Raw genomic sequence first — 16,576 nt, 5'->3', positions numbered from 1 at the left:
CAGCCACAAACTCACTTGAAGCCCGACAAGGCTGTTCTGGTGGACAGACGCGTCCGTTCATATTTACAAAGAGGTCTGGAATTATTTATTTCAACGCATCTGAATGAAACACGGTTTGGTTCGTACATAACCTTTGTTGGGCCCAAGGTCCGGTAATTGGATACCGCAGCGCTGGGGGGCGGGGTTGAAGGGGCCAAGAGTAGGCCGCTCCACCATATACAGTCACTTGTGATACAACAGCGGCCCCTGCTGGATATAAATGTACTTGCACCTGATTATGCTCCCGCTCGTTCATATTTGGAGAAAATGGGGCACAAGTAAATAATGCTCGCATTTTTAGTCTTTGGCATAGCAGTCCATGCGTACAACTATTTGAGAGATTTAAAAGTGTAAGAGGAAACTTGTACAATTTAACCTTATCGCAGTCCAGTGTGAAAGACTATGGCTGTGTTTGAATCAGCACACTTGCCTACTATTGAGTATGCAATTTGTATAAAACTTGTATGCAACTTCTATTCTGAATAGTAGGCAAGTGTGCTGATTCAGACAAGGCCTACGTCAATCAGTGGGCAGGGGTGTTTGATTGGCACCTTGCTGTATGCGGACCCCAAGTGACCCAAAATGCCATTTCAATGGCTTCAACTGATAAAAAAGCTGTGGTAAGAGATCAAATTAAATGCACTTGTTTAATATTGCATCTACAGTGTATTGCCTCTTGTATAATAAAGAAAAAAATTATTTATTGTGGTTGAATACCAATGCAATTAGATTAAAAGTAGTCTTTGTTATGCCATTTAAAGGTTCTGTTTTTCCTCACATCAATACTGTTGCTCCTGAATTTATCAAATAATTAGTCATTTTCAACCGCATTTTATTAAAATAAGTCATAATTAATTTTGGTGACCTTTGACCCTCCACACACTTCGTGCCACCGAAGTCTATCAATGGCTCTTATATCTTTAGTCACCACAAGCCTGGATAAAAGTGTTTTTGTTTATTTAGTTATGATATGTTGATTAATCACTAAACGTACACCCCACAATCCACAGGTAATTTATATTATATATAAGTTTGTCAACACTACCAGTAAAACTTGAAAAAAGAGAAAACAACCAAAGAAAGGAAATCACTCAAGATTTTCTTTTTATAAAATGTTTTATTTTTTATATGGAGGCTAAATTGAAATGTATCAGATTTACTGAATATTTTGCACTAGACATTGTCGCCTGCCTTTATCAGAGATACAAACCCAGTAACACTTTTAGGATCCCATATAAATTAAAATAAACAAGGTTGTTACATGTGAGCAATTATTGTTGACAATAGTAGGCATCTACATATTTACTGCAATACATCTGTGCATGGAACATGCTAGAATATAACTGCTCTAATATGGACAGTATAACGTTACCTTTTCATCAGTACACAGAGCATCATAACAAAATAAGCACCAGGATAGTCTGTTTCTGTACAGTTCGTAAATGTGCTTATACTGCAACCAAACGAAAAAAAAAAAAAAGTTTCAATATCAATGTTTTGTTTTCTTAAAATGTGTTCACTCTTTAAAAAAAAAAAAACATGAAGCCAGCGAGGCAGATTTAAGGACAAAGCAAACGATGTGACAGAAACGAAACAAACAAAAAAACGCTAAAAACAAACAAAAAAAAAAAAAAAGGGAAAGACATGTTCAAGTCATACAGACCCTTTTTTTTTAAGTCTCAAAAGGGTGAAATAGGATTATTCCTTCTTTGGAAAAAAATGCCTGTTTTTAACACGGAGACGGGGGCTGCTAAGCTAAGAAAGGGGGGGGGGTTCTGCGCCCGAAAACCGAGCAGCAGCCCGTAGGGACCCGTCCTTCAGCTACCGAACCTCGTCCTACGCAGCCCTCGTACTGAACTGAGGTCAAAGCTTGCGTCTCATTGTCAGGATTGAGGAAGAGCGCCCTCCTCCAATCCGCTTGAACCATTTGGCATTTAGCACCCCACGCTATAACTTTAATGTAACCGGAACGATGCGGCCGCGGACCGAGCTGGAATAAAGATTGATCGGAAGTCGATAAATGATTTTTTTGGTATTGGTTATTTAACAGGGGGGGTTTTTTTCAAGTGAAAAAGGCAGCGGAATCCAGAGAAAATTGCACAAGAAACACATCAGAAAAAATTCTGAAGCACTGAATCCTCGAAGGCACACAGCAGGATCAAAGCAAGAGGAGAGTGACAGGGACACACACACACACGCACACACACACACACGCACGCACACTTACATACACACACACACACACGCACACACACGCACACATGCACACACGTGCACACGCACACTTACATAAACACACACACAAACACACACGCACGCACACACACACACACACGCACACACACGCACACACGCACACACACGCACACACACACTTACATACTTACATACACACACACACAAACACACACGCACACACACACACACACACGCACACACACACACTCTCTCTCTCACGCAGACACACACACACACACACACGCACACATCATGCACACACACTTACTGTACATACACATACCCACACATGCATGCATACAAACACACACAAAACACAAACACATACTCACACACATACACATGCACACACACAGATCTCCTTGCAGCTTGGTCAGACTCAGGATGGGTCGGGCTGGGGTTAGGACTGATGCCTTGTGCCAAACACTTTCAGCCACAGGGTAACCAGTTTAAAAAAATACAATATTAACAAAAATAAAAAATAAAATACAGTTTCATTACACATTTGCATTGTTTGCAAGTTACACATCTAACTACACGTGTTTTAATGGATTTGCACAAATGACCTTTTTTTTTTTAAAGAGAAAAAAAACAAAACAACTTTTACATTTTTTTCTAAGTTAAACAATAACTACATTATCAAAAGGCAAACAGTAGGTATATTGCAACGCTCTCCACTAAAAAACCTCTGTCATCTACGCATTCTCTCTCTCTCTCTCTCACACACGTTCTTTCTCTTTCTATATCTCTCTCTCTCTCTCTTTCTATCTCTGGGCTATGTAAGACTAAGGGGCAGCCCAGCAGGAATACTGTTCGTTTCCAGAGGTCAGAAAGCCCAGGCTAGCCAGTGTACGAGCCTTGCTGCTGGAGAGACAGGCATCCCTGGAACAGGGAGAGGTCTTTTTGGGGCGGGGTGGAGGCGACGCCCAAGGGAGGCTGCCGAAGGATTTCAGCCGGATCGAAGCCGTGGAGAGGGTTCAAGATCGACGTCACTGTTCGGTTAAGCCGTTAATGATTGGTCAGCCAGGTCACTTGAGCGTCACCCTCAACCCAGTTGCCATGGTTTCAGTCAGCGCTGGTTTCCCTGAAGCAAAGTACTGGCCGGCGCCAGCGATCCTACCCGAGCTTCCCCTTAAGGCCACAAACTGCACTGGCCCCTACAGGCCATCAGTGGAACTGCGGGCCAGTCCATTCGCAATAGATGTGGGTTAGAGACATGCAACTCCATTGGCTGTGTGCTGTAGGGCGTGGAGTGGGCACCAGCTCCACATTCAAGTATTTCATATTAATTTAATCGCTATTTCGCATTTGATTTGGATTTACGTGAGGGGAGGGAAGAGGGAGTGAGGAGTTGCCGTCAGTCTCCAGGTTTCCACCGACTCCGCCCACCTTTGTTCTGACCGCACCCACATTCCCTCTAAACCCCGCCCCCCCCCTCCCCCCAGCACTGGGCCTGCAGTTTCTAACCCCAAAGGAAGCAGTTGCATAATTCTAAAAAGCGAGACCAAGGCTGACTGAGGAAGATTGTGTCTCTCTTCTTCGTTAAAGTGCTAAGAGATGCCTGTTCACTGCGGGCCAGAGGAGGCCCGCCACAGCGGGGAGCAACCTGCGCAGCCCCGCCCCCGTTGCCCTGGCAACGCCTCCAACAGGCGGGCTCAACAGCGGGGGTGAGACTCGGCCTGATTAATCAGCGAATGTTGATATTTTGGACCCTAAATGTCTCAGCCAGAGGCGAAGGACAGAGGCTTTGGCATACGCAGACACACACACACGAACGCACCCACACGGACGCACGCACGCACACACACACACACGCACACACCGAAAGCTTCTGTGCCGTGACAGCTGACAGCTATGGGAGAGACTCTTTAGCAATGAAGCCAAACACTATTGGCCCCTGGAGACATTTAGGGTGTGAAAATCTAATATAAGTCAGATCAGGAACACAACGCAATACAAGGCTGCCCATTTCCAACCGGTCACATTTCTGAGACTCGTTTAACAAAGCCAGCGGCTAAATCGCACACGAGGTGGACGCAGCACGTATATAAACACACGCTGGACTGGTGCCACGATGGATCACCTTCGCTCATATTGCACAGTTAGCATGGCGCTGTCATGCAAAAGGCTGGGCAGAGCTGAACAGAGCGTCCGCACTTCACGTACTGGATAAATGCGTATTTCTGAGTTCAGCCGACCTTTTACTTTCTTTTTCAACCCGAGGGTTTTTTTTTGCGTGCCGCTGGGGACCCGAGCAGCCTCTGCAGCACACCCGTAGCGCACCGGAGCGGGTGTGCGTTTCTGGGCTTGCAACAGGAACGCCGGGGGTCACGGGGCAGGGAGCGGCTGGCTCGCTAACGCCCGGCTAGCACGAAACGTCCTCGCAGCGCTACCGGAACGTTCCGCCAAGGTTACGACGATGCCGCTACACGGCAGCAGCACCGCGGGTACGTTTCGTGTTAGCTAGGTACCGGTCTCAGAAATAGCGATCGGTTGGGGGGGGGGGGGGTGTCAGGCTTGCTGCTGCAGGTTGCTAGGCGATGCCGACCACGCCCTCTGGACCCTCCGCAGAGGGGGAGCCTTCATCTGGAGTTTTCTAGAAGTTTCTCTCGCTCAAGGTCACACATGCACATAAGAGGTTTTTCTCTTCTTTTCTCAAAACTGTTTGCAAGCCTTGGCTTGCCATCATTTTATATTAAAAAATAGTGCAATTCTTTTCAACATTTATATAAATAACTCTAAAATCGTGCTTTTTTTTAAGTTTGATTTTCAGTTATATATATGTGTACGCATACATACGTGCATACACATATATACATATACATACAAATGCATAACGTATAACAATGTCAAACACGTTTGAGTTGGCACCCCGACAAACTGCCATTTCTTTTTTTTTCTAAACAAGAAGAAAACATTTTCCTTTTTTTTTTCATCGTCCTTTCTTTTACAAAAATACCCCTGCCCAGGCAAATCACCTCTCACCACACATATTGCAGATTATTTCTTTTCTCCAAATAAACAGTCTTTTTCCATAGAATTTGTGCAAATATTTCTCAGAAGTGAAGGTAACTAAGGACACAAAAACGGAACTTCGAGGGGCCAGGGCTCCACTCCGCCTGATCCGGACCGCGCGGTTCAGCCGGGTTAACCGTGGTTACGGAGCTCGGTCACGGCGACCGCACCTGTCAGATCCCGCCTCACACCTGCTGTGCCCGGAGTGGGCCGGCTTTCCTTCCCATCACACCTGCAACCGCCGGACTGTAACGAGCTCTTCTAAATGACACACTTCTCTAGCGTACGGAGGGCTGATTTACCCATAAGGCCACATCGTGTCAGAACTAGCTGTGCACATTATGAAGAATAAATGTCCCATGTTCACACCCCCAGGACCTTTCCTAAGGCTTTCATCTTCTGTTGTGTGCTTTGTGACTAATTCTCTCTCCACAAAGAGGCTACATTTCTTCATTTGGTGAAATGGCTGACTGACAGACAGGTAAAATCAGTGGGGTCCTAGGTGCTGAGGGTGTGGACAGCTGGTCTCTGGGACTAAACCATTTAGGAAAAGGAGGGGGGGGGGAGAAGAATCTGTCAAAAATAAGCCAAATAAGTTTGAGGGGGAAAAAATGATGGTAGAACTTAGACATGGCTTTAACAGCCTTAACTGACCATGAAATCAGATATAACAGAAGGCAGTATACATTGGGGGGGGGGGGGGGGGGCTGAGTCGGCACACCCCTGATCTATGATACACCCCCCACTTATGACTTATGACAAACTAAGAGAGAACATGAAGCACTGAAGAGGAAGGCCGTGTCCGAATCAGCGCACTTGCCTACTACTGAGTACACCAGTTGTATGCAACTTGTAATACGACTTGTATACTCAATCGTAGGCAAGTGGGGTGAAATGGACATGGCCAAAGATCACAGGAGAGGAATTTACTCAGTGGATTCCAACATGGCCGACACAAAGCTGATGGATTCTGGGAGGGGGGGTTGCAGGTGTGCTGACGTGTTCTGGGGGGGTCGCAGGTGTGCTCTGACAGGTGAGGTGACTCAATGGAGGAAACCGAGATCAGGGGGAGTGGCAATGCCCTGGGCCATAGTCCCGCTCGACACAAGAAATAAGCATCTGCACTTAAGAAAAGGAAGACCTGTTAATTCTAAAGACTTTTGAGCGTTTCAAATCAAGGACAGGCAGGAATTAGCAGAGGACTCGCGGGAAGTCCGGAGCTCAGGAACACAGAACGTTAAACACGGTGAGAAAGAAAGGAAACCACGTCCTGTGTTCGTTTCAGATTCTGTCAGTGTAGAAAACAAAGCTGTGAGCACTAAAGACAACAAATAACATGTAAATATTTATACAAAGTTTGAGGGTGGGGGTTTTTTTTTCGGGATTGGGAAGGGGCGTGGCCATTCTATCCCCTCCCCCTCCTTACCCTGACAAGTTCTGTGGAAGTGCGAAGGAGGGGAGGGGAGGGGAGGGGAGGGGGGGGGTGGAGCGGGGTTTGGCAGTTTGTGGTGACATCAAACCTGCTGCGGCCGCTGCTTCTCCTTGGCCCGCGCGTGCCGGCACTCCGGCGCCCCCTGTGGCAGGGAGTGGTGCTGCAGGATGCCGTGCAGGAGCTGCGGGGGCCCCGGCTGGTGCCGGGAGGGCAGGGACGGGTGGTAGTAGTGGCCAATGACCTCGCTGTAGGCCGGCGGCGCCCCCCGCAGCCCGGCGGAGGCGCTGGTGTCGATCAGCTGGCTGTCGAACACGGTGCGGTTGGGCGGGGCGCGCACCGACTCGCGGTTCAGCTCCAGCTGCTGCTCGGGGTCCCGCAGCTGCAGGGCGCAGGGGCCCTGGTACGGGGGCGGCTCCTCCCCGTCCGACAGGGAGATGGTGGGGGGCAGGTCGATGATCGAGTGGGGCAGGTAGGGGTAGGTGGGCTGGAACCGGGGCAGACGTTCCCTCTGAAGGTAGGCGGGCGCTCGGTCCGGCGGCCTGGGGGTGTACACCTGCGGCTGAACACGCAGAGAGAGGACGCCCCGTCACGTACCTGAACACTAATGCACAGCATCACTCACAACACACTTACCTGCATACCTATGTACAGCACTACTCGAAACACACTTACTTACCTGGATACCCTGTCCTCCTCACAATGAAGTCTTATGTTCTAATGGAGGGACGTTTATAATGGGTTTAATTTAAGACATGAAAAGTGATGATGTCATCGAGCTAATCGAGCTAACCCCCCCCTTCTTATCATTAAAGTGAATGGAGGATTCGGATGTCATAACACTTAACACACGAATGAAGGTTCGTTTTAGTCTCGTTTTAGTTTCACATGAACTGAATCCTTTCTCTGCAGTGGGAGGAAAGGGGAGGAGTGAGACCCAGGTGATGTCATCATTTGGGGGTGGGGCTTAGATCAAACTCACCTCATTCATCCCACTAGAGGTCCCAGGGCCATCTGAGGACCATAGACTCCCATCCTAAAGGAGAGGGAGAGAGAGAGAGAGAGAGAGAGCAAGGGAAAGAGTAAGCATATGGCAAACACAAGCGTAAAGTGTAATACACGCCATAACCACTAGATGTCTCTGTTCTCCACGATGAGAGACTCCAGGACTGAGTAAGAGGAGCAGGTCTGGGGCAGCTGGCTCTGCTCTGCCTCAATCATACGCTGTTCTGTGGCTGGGCTTTACTGGGACCCACACAGCCTTCAGCACAAAGAGGGAGGGGAGGAGGTCGAAAGAGGCCCTTCCCAGCATTCCAAACCCTCTCTTCAGACGGGACAGCAGACGGAGGAGAGGTCAGATCGGTAGCAGGAAGGCACTGTTTCGACCTGACATGTCTCCTGCCATGTCAACAGAACCAGGGCCTGAAATCAGACAGGCCCAATACTGCTCCCCCCCCCCCCCCCCCCAACCATTTAAAACAATAATTGCTAGTGATCACATCTGGGGCCTGTATCATGAAGCAGGATTACTGAGTTAGCTGGAGAAACTGCACTGAGTAAAAACCCAGAACCCTCCCAAATCTGGAACATGGACTGAAGTTAAAAGAGCTGTTCCAGGTTTTCACTCAGCGCAGTTATCCAGCTAGCTCAGTAATCCTGCGTCGTGACACAGGCCCCCTGGTCTTGTTTCGGTCTGAATAACGCAGGCTGTCGGGCTGGCGGCTCGGTTCTCAAAGGTGTTCATTACTGATGTGTCAGAGCATAACTCCGGCGCTGCCGTCTGGAAGCGCAGCTCAGCATCACGGGAGTTTTCCCGGAACCCCCCCTCCCGCACACGCCCCCGTTTCCGCGGAAACCAGACGCCCGGCAGCGGCTCCGGAGTTTCGGCCTCGCGCGCCTCTGACTCATCGCCTCGGCGACGGCCTGGAGGAGCTCTCGGGCCCCGCGTTTTAAAACGAGCCCGTCTCTCTCCCGCTGTGAGTCACCGCCGATCCCGCCCCGGCGTGCCGCGACCCGCGCCCCGATCCGCCGCGCCGGCCCGCGCCTGCTGCCTGTCAGGCGTCCGCGGCGTTAGCGCAATGCGAGAGAGCGGCAAGCTACGCTAAAGGTATCCCTGGGACGCTAATTTAGTTCATTTAGCAGATGCTGTCATCGACGGGGTCTAAGACAAATATCAGTGAACGCACCTGAGGTACATGTGCAGCAGCGACACACACAGCACACCCAGACCAGAGAGAGACACAGACCTGGCCAACAGCACACCCAGACCAGATAGAGAGAGACACAGACCTGGCTAACAGCACACCCAGACCAGAGGGAGACACAGACCTGGCTAACAGCACACCCAGACCAGAGAGAGACACAGACCTGGCTAACAGCACACCCAGACCAGATAGAGAGAGACACAGACCTGGCTAACAGCACACCCAGACCAGAGAGAGACACAGACCTGGCTAACAGCACACCCAGACCAGAGAGAGACACAGACCTGGCTAACAGCACACCCAGACCAGAGAGAGACACAGACCTGGCTAACAGCACACCCAGACCAGAGAGAGACACAGACCTGGCTAACAGCACACCCAGACCAGAGAGAGACACAGACCTGGCTAACAGCACACCCAGACCAGAGAGAGACATAGACGTGGGTAACAGCACACCCAGACCAGAGAGAGACACAGACCTGGCTAACAGCACACCCAGACCAGATAGAGAGAGACACAGACCTGGCTAACAGCACACCCAGACCAGAGAGAGACATAGACGTGGGTAACAGCACACCCAGACCAGAGAGAGACACAGACCTGGCTAACAGCACACCTAGACCAGAGAGAGACACAGACCTGGCTAACAGCACACCCAGACCAGAGAGAGACACAGACCTGGATAACAGCACAGCCAGACCAGAGAGAGACACAGACCTGGCTAACAGCACACCCAGACCAGAGAGAGACATAGACCTGGCTAACAGCACACCCAGACCAGAGAGAGACACAGACCTGGCTAACAGCACACCCAGACCAGAGAGAGACACAGACCTGGCTAACAGCACACCCAGACCAGAGAGAGACATAGACCTGGCTAACAGCACACCCAGACCAGAGAGAGACACAGACCTGGCTAACAGCACACCCAGACCAGAGAGAGACATAGACCTGGCTAACAGCACACCCAGACCAGAGAGAGACACAGACCTGGCTAACAGCACACCCAGACCAGAGAGAGACACAGACCTGGCTAACAGCACACCCAGACCAGAGAGACACAGACCTAGCCAACAGCACACCCAGACCAGAGAGAGACACAGACCTGGCTAACAGCATTGCTTTCAATACTGAGAACAACCATCAGTCCTGTTGGTTTGATAGCTCAGATGTTCTATGGTAGCATGGATGCGCAGTACTTACGGAGGCCTGGGGAAGGCGCTGTCGACGGGCTTGGCTGTGGCGAGAGGCCAGGGACCGGGCTGAAAGCCGGTAGTGGTTGAGCAGGCAGGTGATGACCACCACCATCACCATCATCACCACCACGATCAGCAGGATCTGCACAAACTCCAGCTGGGCTGTGGACATAACAAGGAGGAGCGGGGTTACAGTCAGCCACCTTACACACACATACACACAGTTACATACATACACACACACACACACACACACACACACACACAGTTACATACATACACATACACACACACTTACACACACACACAAGCACATACATACACACACACTTACACACATACACACACACGAGCACACACACACACTTCCATACACACACCTACAAAGACACGCACATACACACTTACACACACATGCGCACATAGACACATTTACACACACACACATATAATTGTAGTTATGCTCTAAAAAACACATACACACATATTCTTAGCCTTTTAGCATTCAGCATTTAGCAAACACTCTTATTTATACAGCAGTATGTTTTACTGAAGCAGTTCAGCTGAACTGCCCTGCTCAGGGGCAGTGCCCCACCCGGGAATCAAACACGCAACCTCCTAGTTACTGCTCCATAGCCGTTCTGTTCCACTGCAGCCCACAGGGGCATGAGTCTGGCTTTGGGTCAGCGAGCGAGAAATAAAACAGGCCACGAAGGTGCTCCCTAACTGCACCGTGTGAAAAGGTCAGAGGAACGGGTCTGCCCCCCCTACACCCCCCACAACCCCCCACACACACCCCACACCGCCCACAACCCCCCACCTTACCAGCCCAACAACAGCCAGGCCATCTCCATAAAAACACACTCTGTCAGCTGGCCTCCAAGACCACAGCCTACAAAACCACAGCCAAAAACTAGCCTACAAAAACCACAGCCTACAACCAGCCTACAAAAGCCACAGCCTACAACCAGCCTACAAAAACCACAGCCTACAACCAGCCTACAAAAACCACAGCCTACAATCAGCCTACAAAAACCACAGACTACAAGCAGCCTACAAAAGCCACAGCCTACAACCAGCCTACAAAAACCACAGCCTACAACCAGCCTACAAAAACCACAGCCTATAACCAGCCTACAAAAGCCACAGCCTACAACTAGCCAACAAAACCACAGCCTACAACCAGCCCATAAAACTACAACTCAAAACTAATTCCATCTAACTGAAAATGTCCTACACTCCCCAACAAGCAAATAAATAAAAAAACACAGGGAAACAATCAAACTATAACAATGCTAAATGTAAAGACAACTGGCAAATTACGTCAGCTAGCATTAAAATAGCCTTTTTAATCAGGATACAGGCAGCTGGAGAGACCTGCTCGCTGCCCCCCTCCCTCTTCCCGGGGGATGTTGGGGGGGGGGGGGGGGCAGTCATTAGTCAGCTCTCAGTCTGGTCTGAAAGGCAGATAGGGCCGTAAACAGACACTTCCCCTCCGCGGAGCTCAGCTTCTGAGGACTCACCGCTACACTGCATGGCCAGAGGGCCAGGAACCGCTCTCCTGGAAGAGGCTGCACAGTCTTCTCATTCCAACAAGAGGCTCGCCCGCAGGAGAACACACGCGCGCGAGCGTGCATACACACTCTCCTGCACATATACACGCATGCACACACACACACACATTCACCCACTGCTGCTCAACAGGTCTGCAGCCAGGGTCCGTCTGGCAGACGGCTGACTGCTCTCTGTCACCCACGACAACAGGGGGAGGGGCCTGGGGCCAAGGGGAGGGGCCAAAGAACATTGTGAGAAAGAGAATAGAGGCACTAAAATCCACAGACAGACGAGAGAGAGATATACTCTCTTTCCCAACAGCCTAAGGATGAGTGACAAAAGAAAAATTATCTATAATATTAGGAGAAGGGCCTATAGCCCCACAAGCAGCTAAATATGTAGCCACATGCCGCAAGATGAGGGACATAAAACACTCTCTACATCAAATATTTATATTTTTAAAAAATTATTATTTACAATTGTTATTTGTTGACCAAGTTACAAAAGGTAACTTACTGTACCACAATTATTCTTTTAAAATAAAAAAAAACTTATACTATTCTCATATTTGTTTATATTACGATATTATGTTCTTCACACCTGAAATGAATGTTGTTTTTGTTACATTCTGTGAACATGTTTATTATTCTTATTGTTGTTATTATTATTATTATTATTATTGTTATTATTATTGCTATTATTATTGTTGTTGTTGCGGGTCATACTTGTTGCATGTTGTATATGTGGTTTCCATGTTTCTGTGTATTGTATGTGTTCCTTTGGCAATATAACTGCAGTTGTCCTGCCAATAAAGCAAATTAAAATTATATCAGAAAGGGAGAGAGAGAGAGAGAGACTTTGCTGCCCCTTTAATAGAACACCATAGTCAACTGAAACTAGAATAAAGAACAAAAGGAGAGAGGGAAGACCAAACTCAGAAGTACCACAAGCCTAAGACTGAAGCAGTTCAGACTGATTTGTTTAAGTGGATAAAAGATAAAAAGGAAAGTTAGCGCTTGGTGCCTGTCAGCAAATAAAAGCTAAAAGCTAAAAGCATGGAACAGTTTCAGCTCTGCAACACAAATGACCCTGAGAATCGTACACAGGCCAGTTCCCAAGATTACCAAAATAAACCCCAGTTGCGCATGTGCATAATAAAACAAGCAGCTACCGTTATTGACGGTACTAAAATCCAGTGCGCGAGGGCATGCATGTACGTATGTATTTGCATATGCATGCATGTGTGTATGTATGTATGCATTATGAGCTGCCTGCTCTGTTATTCCATGATTTATCCATCTCGGACACCTGCACCTCTGCCATCTAACTGTAGTTTATAGATACACTTATTTGGGAGGTATGCACATAATAAAATCAATATCAAAATACAGTAAGTTATCAATTCAAAGGTCCAATGAGAGTTGTTCCACTAATTGTAACCATGGTACAAAATAGATCCATTTTTAGAAAACAGCTCTGCATGGCCATGCGTCTTATGTGCATGAAACGATGTTTTAGTTTCTTCACTTCATTAAATATTTCCGTACAATATTTTTCTGCCGAGAATATTTAATATCATATCAGAGTATTTAAGTAATTTCTACTGCTGTCCGTTTACATACAGGAGATGTTTTGAAGCTCTTTAGGGAGGAAAAATAAACTCTAATGGAATTCGCTTTTGAAACACGAGCAAAGGAAGTTGTTCATCTACGATCGATATCTGGCCAGCCACGCTGAAAGTTTAATTATCAGAACCTTTTTATTTTAAACATTCGCTGCAAGGTTTAAAATGAACTATTTGTCGAAAACATCAACTGGACAAAAAATGTCGACGTAGACGATTCCTCCCTCCCCGACTGAACATGAAAGTTCCTCCCTGACTTTCCAGTAAATCTCGCTGAATATAATTCCCCGTGAAAACACTGGAGAAAAACAGAGGACACATACGCACTGTGCTCACCGAAAAAGGGAATCAATAGCTAATCTTCGGCTGCGACAAGATACAAACACGAATTCGTTTACCATATGTTTCTATCTTCACGAACAAATTCTTAAAAGAACGCAATGGTCGTTAAATAATGACTACGGCAACTAAAACGAAACGAAAATGTCAGTAAGGCTAGCGTCGATGCGAATCAACACCGTCTTGATATCCAGTTGCTTAAAAAAAGATCAAAGCATTCTTTAATAGGAACATTAAGCATGTCATAATGAACACTGCCGTATGTACACACAGGGGAAGAACTATTCACAATGTCTCATAATTTGTTTATAAAGTTTTTTATTTGGAAAGCGTCGTTGCCTTCAGGAAAGTTACCCAGCTGACAGGAAGCTGTCGAGTCATTGGAACGCAGCCAGACCGCAGTACGCCAGTCGCTCCCCAGACAGCGCAGCTGGCCTACAAAGACCGGCCCGTACGGAGAAGGCTGGGGTCACGGGAGATTCCAGTCAAAGGGAAGTCAGCGAAAACCCAGCCCCCACCCCCGTCACCAGCCTCGGCCCCCCTCCGTCCGCCCGCCCCACCCCGCCCCGCCAGTCTGGGACACTGACTGTCAGTACTCAGCCAGACAGGGCGGGTGTGTGTGCGTGCGAGTTAGCGGAACGCTCTATATTTCCCCCGCTGGTGTGGTAGGGAGTGGCACGACAGCCGGGCCGGAGGGTGTAGAGACGGCATATATCAGTGTGTAAAACTGTCAGCTGGGTTAGACGTGCATTTCCATGACAATAGCAGAAGCAAGCGGCGCTGGGCAGACGGAGCAGCACAGGGCAAAATGCTGAGAGACAACAAGGAACAAAGCTCTCTCTCTTTTTCAGACGCAATGCGCCCCAAGTGTGGGAACTTTGGGAGACACCGAACTAAAAGGGTTAAGTATACTATCAGAGTGGTGACGGGAGGGTTCTTAATATTTACGGTTTGCATATTTAAATCAGAAAGAGCACTCTGCTATAAATTGCTGTCAGCGGAGATAAAAACCCAATTCATAGAGGGGGAAATGAGCTGGGGGTAGAATGTTCCAGAATTTAGCACAGATTCGAACTTTTCATGGCGTCTGCGCGCGTTTGTCGCAAAGTGAGCATCGCATAAGCAGAAATGAAGAAACACGCGCGCGCACGTACAATACGATTTCATCAACCAAACTTAATTAAAATTATTGCAGCCAAAACAAAAGGACCCAGTTTTTTTGTTCCCAGGTGGAAACAGATGAATATGATAATATAAGCCGCAGATCCAGACAGCTGCTCTCATCAGACAGGCTACATCAGCGACATGAAAGCGAAGGGGGCAATTTAGACAAACAAAACCAGAACCGTCGCTCTTGAGAGACACTTCTCTGTTTTTCTCTCTCAACGGCAACTGCGCCGTCTCCAAAACAGTCCTCACACACATTTTGATTCACTATGAGTCTACGGTTAAGCTCTCAGATCTGAAAGCTTCCTAGGCCTACTCAATGCCCATGTCCGTACAAATCATAGTTTCACTCAAATTGTAAAATACGTCGATCTGTACATTTACACCTGTAATTCAAAGCCGCTATTTAGGGATATAAAAAGCAGCGCATTCTCCAGACTGAAAGAGAGGTCATGAGGTCTAAAAGACAGCCGTGCTCAGCCGCTGTTTTGCTTTGTTTCTGAGACCTGCAATTTGCGATCCCCTCACAACAAGTGTATGTACAAGCCTCAGACTCCCATGCACACGCATGCACACAGACAGATACACATACACATGCACACATGTATATAGTCACACAATGTACACAGTCGCACGCGGACGCGTGCGCACACACACACACACACGCAAGGAGGGGTGCAGTGATTGGCTGTGTGCGGCCAGCTCTGGGGGTACAGCAGCAGGATCCTGTCAGCGAACAGCAGGTACGGAGCTCCTGCTGAGGGCCGTGGCACAGACTCACAGTGCAGTCACGCTCAGCAGATGAGCTCCCCGCCCACACAGACAGTCTGAGGCCCATCCTGCTCTGAGCCAATGCCAGCGCGCTGTGCTGGGGTCAGGTAGCGGCTCCGGCTAACTGGCTCACGCAGTGCAATTTTAAGCAGGGGACCCAGGATCGTACACCTGTGGTGCCAACTGCATTCTGCCAGCGTTCTGCTGGAGAGGGGACAGAAAGACCGCGTCTGATTCCTCTGCTCTGTGAACTGTCCCAAAGTGTGGGGTTCTACCACCCTATCCCACACTGCACCACGGTTCTACCACCCTATCCCATACTGCACCAGGGTTCTACAGCCCTATCCCATACTGCACCACGGTTCTACCGCCCTATCCCATACTGCACCACGGTTCTACCGCCCTATCCCATACTGCACCACGGTTCTACAGCCCTATCCCACACTGCACCACGGTTCTACAGCCCTATCCCACACTGCACCAGGGTTCTACAGCCTGCTGCTCCAGGGTAAGGTGACACAGACCTGGCTAACAGCACACCCAGACCAGAGAGAGACACAGACCTGGCCAACAGCACACCCAGACCAGAGAGAGACTCAGACCTGGCCAACGGCACACCCAGACCAGAGAGAGACTCAGACCTGGTCAACGGCACACCCAGACCAGAGAGAGACTCAGACCTGGCCAACAGCACACCCAGACCAGAGAGAGACACAGACCTGGCTAACAGCACACCCAGACCAGAGAGAGACACAGACCTGGCTAAAAGCACACCCAGACCAGAGAGAGACACAGACCTGGCCAACAGCACACCCAGACCAGAGAGAGACTCAGACCTGGCCAACAGCACACCCAGAGCAGAGAGAGACACAGACCTGGCTAACAGCACACCCAGACCAGAGAGAGTACAAATGAAAGTAACACTGCCCCCCAGAGCCCCGATTGAGTAAATGGAGTCTTCCCTTTGAGCCCTGGGGTGAGCAGCGTAAGACCCGTCTGT

General features: G+C 48.8%; 1 protein-coding gene across 2 annotated transcripts in view; it reads right to left on the bottom strand.

The window, feature by feature from the left end:
* Nucleotides 1-2,844: 2,844 nt before the first annotated feature.
* Nucleotides 2,845-16,576, bottom strand: part of pmepa1 (prostate transmembrane protein, androgen induced 1) — a 32,619-nt gene continuing 18,887 nt past the window's right edge. Inside the window, exons 1-4 of one of the 2 annotated variants that reach the window (XM_035388763.1) lie at nucleotides 11,645-11,782; nucleotides 10,129-10,283; nucleotides 7,704-7,757; nucleotides 2,845-7,283 (exon numbers count right to left, since the gene is read on the bottom strand). In XM_035388763.1, the coding sequence (XP_035244654.1) occupies nucleotides 6,807-7,283; nucleotides 7,704-7,757; nucleotides 10,129-10,283; nucleotides 11,645-11,657 (699 nt within the window). In that variant the 5' untranslated portion in view covers nucleotides 11,658-11,782 and the 3' untranslated portion in view covers nucleotides 2,845-6,806. Of the gene's footprint in view, nucleotides 7,284-7,703; nucleotides 7,758-10,128; nucleotides 10,284-11,644; nucleotides 11,783-16,576 lie in introns of those variants that run through there. The other variant, XM_035388762.1, reaches the window with a different exon arrangement.

This window comes from Anguilla anguilla, chromosome 13 (assembly GCF_013347855.1).
Source record: "Anguilla anguilla isolate fAngAng1 chromosome 13, fAngAng1.pri, whole genome shotgun sequence".
NCBI classification, from domain to species: Eukaryota; Metazoa; Chordata; class Actinopteri; order Anguilliformes; family Anguillidae; genus Anguilla; species Anguilla anguilla.
This window is presented reverse-complemented; position numbering and strand designations above follow the sequence as displayed.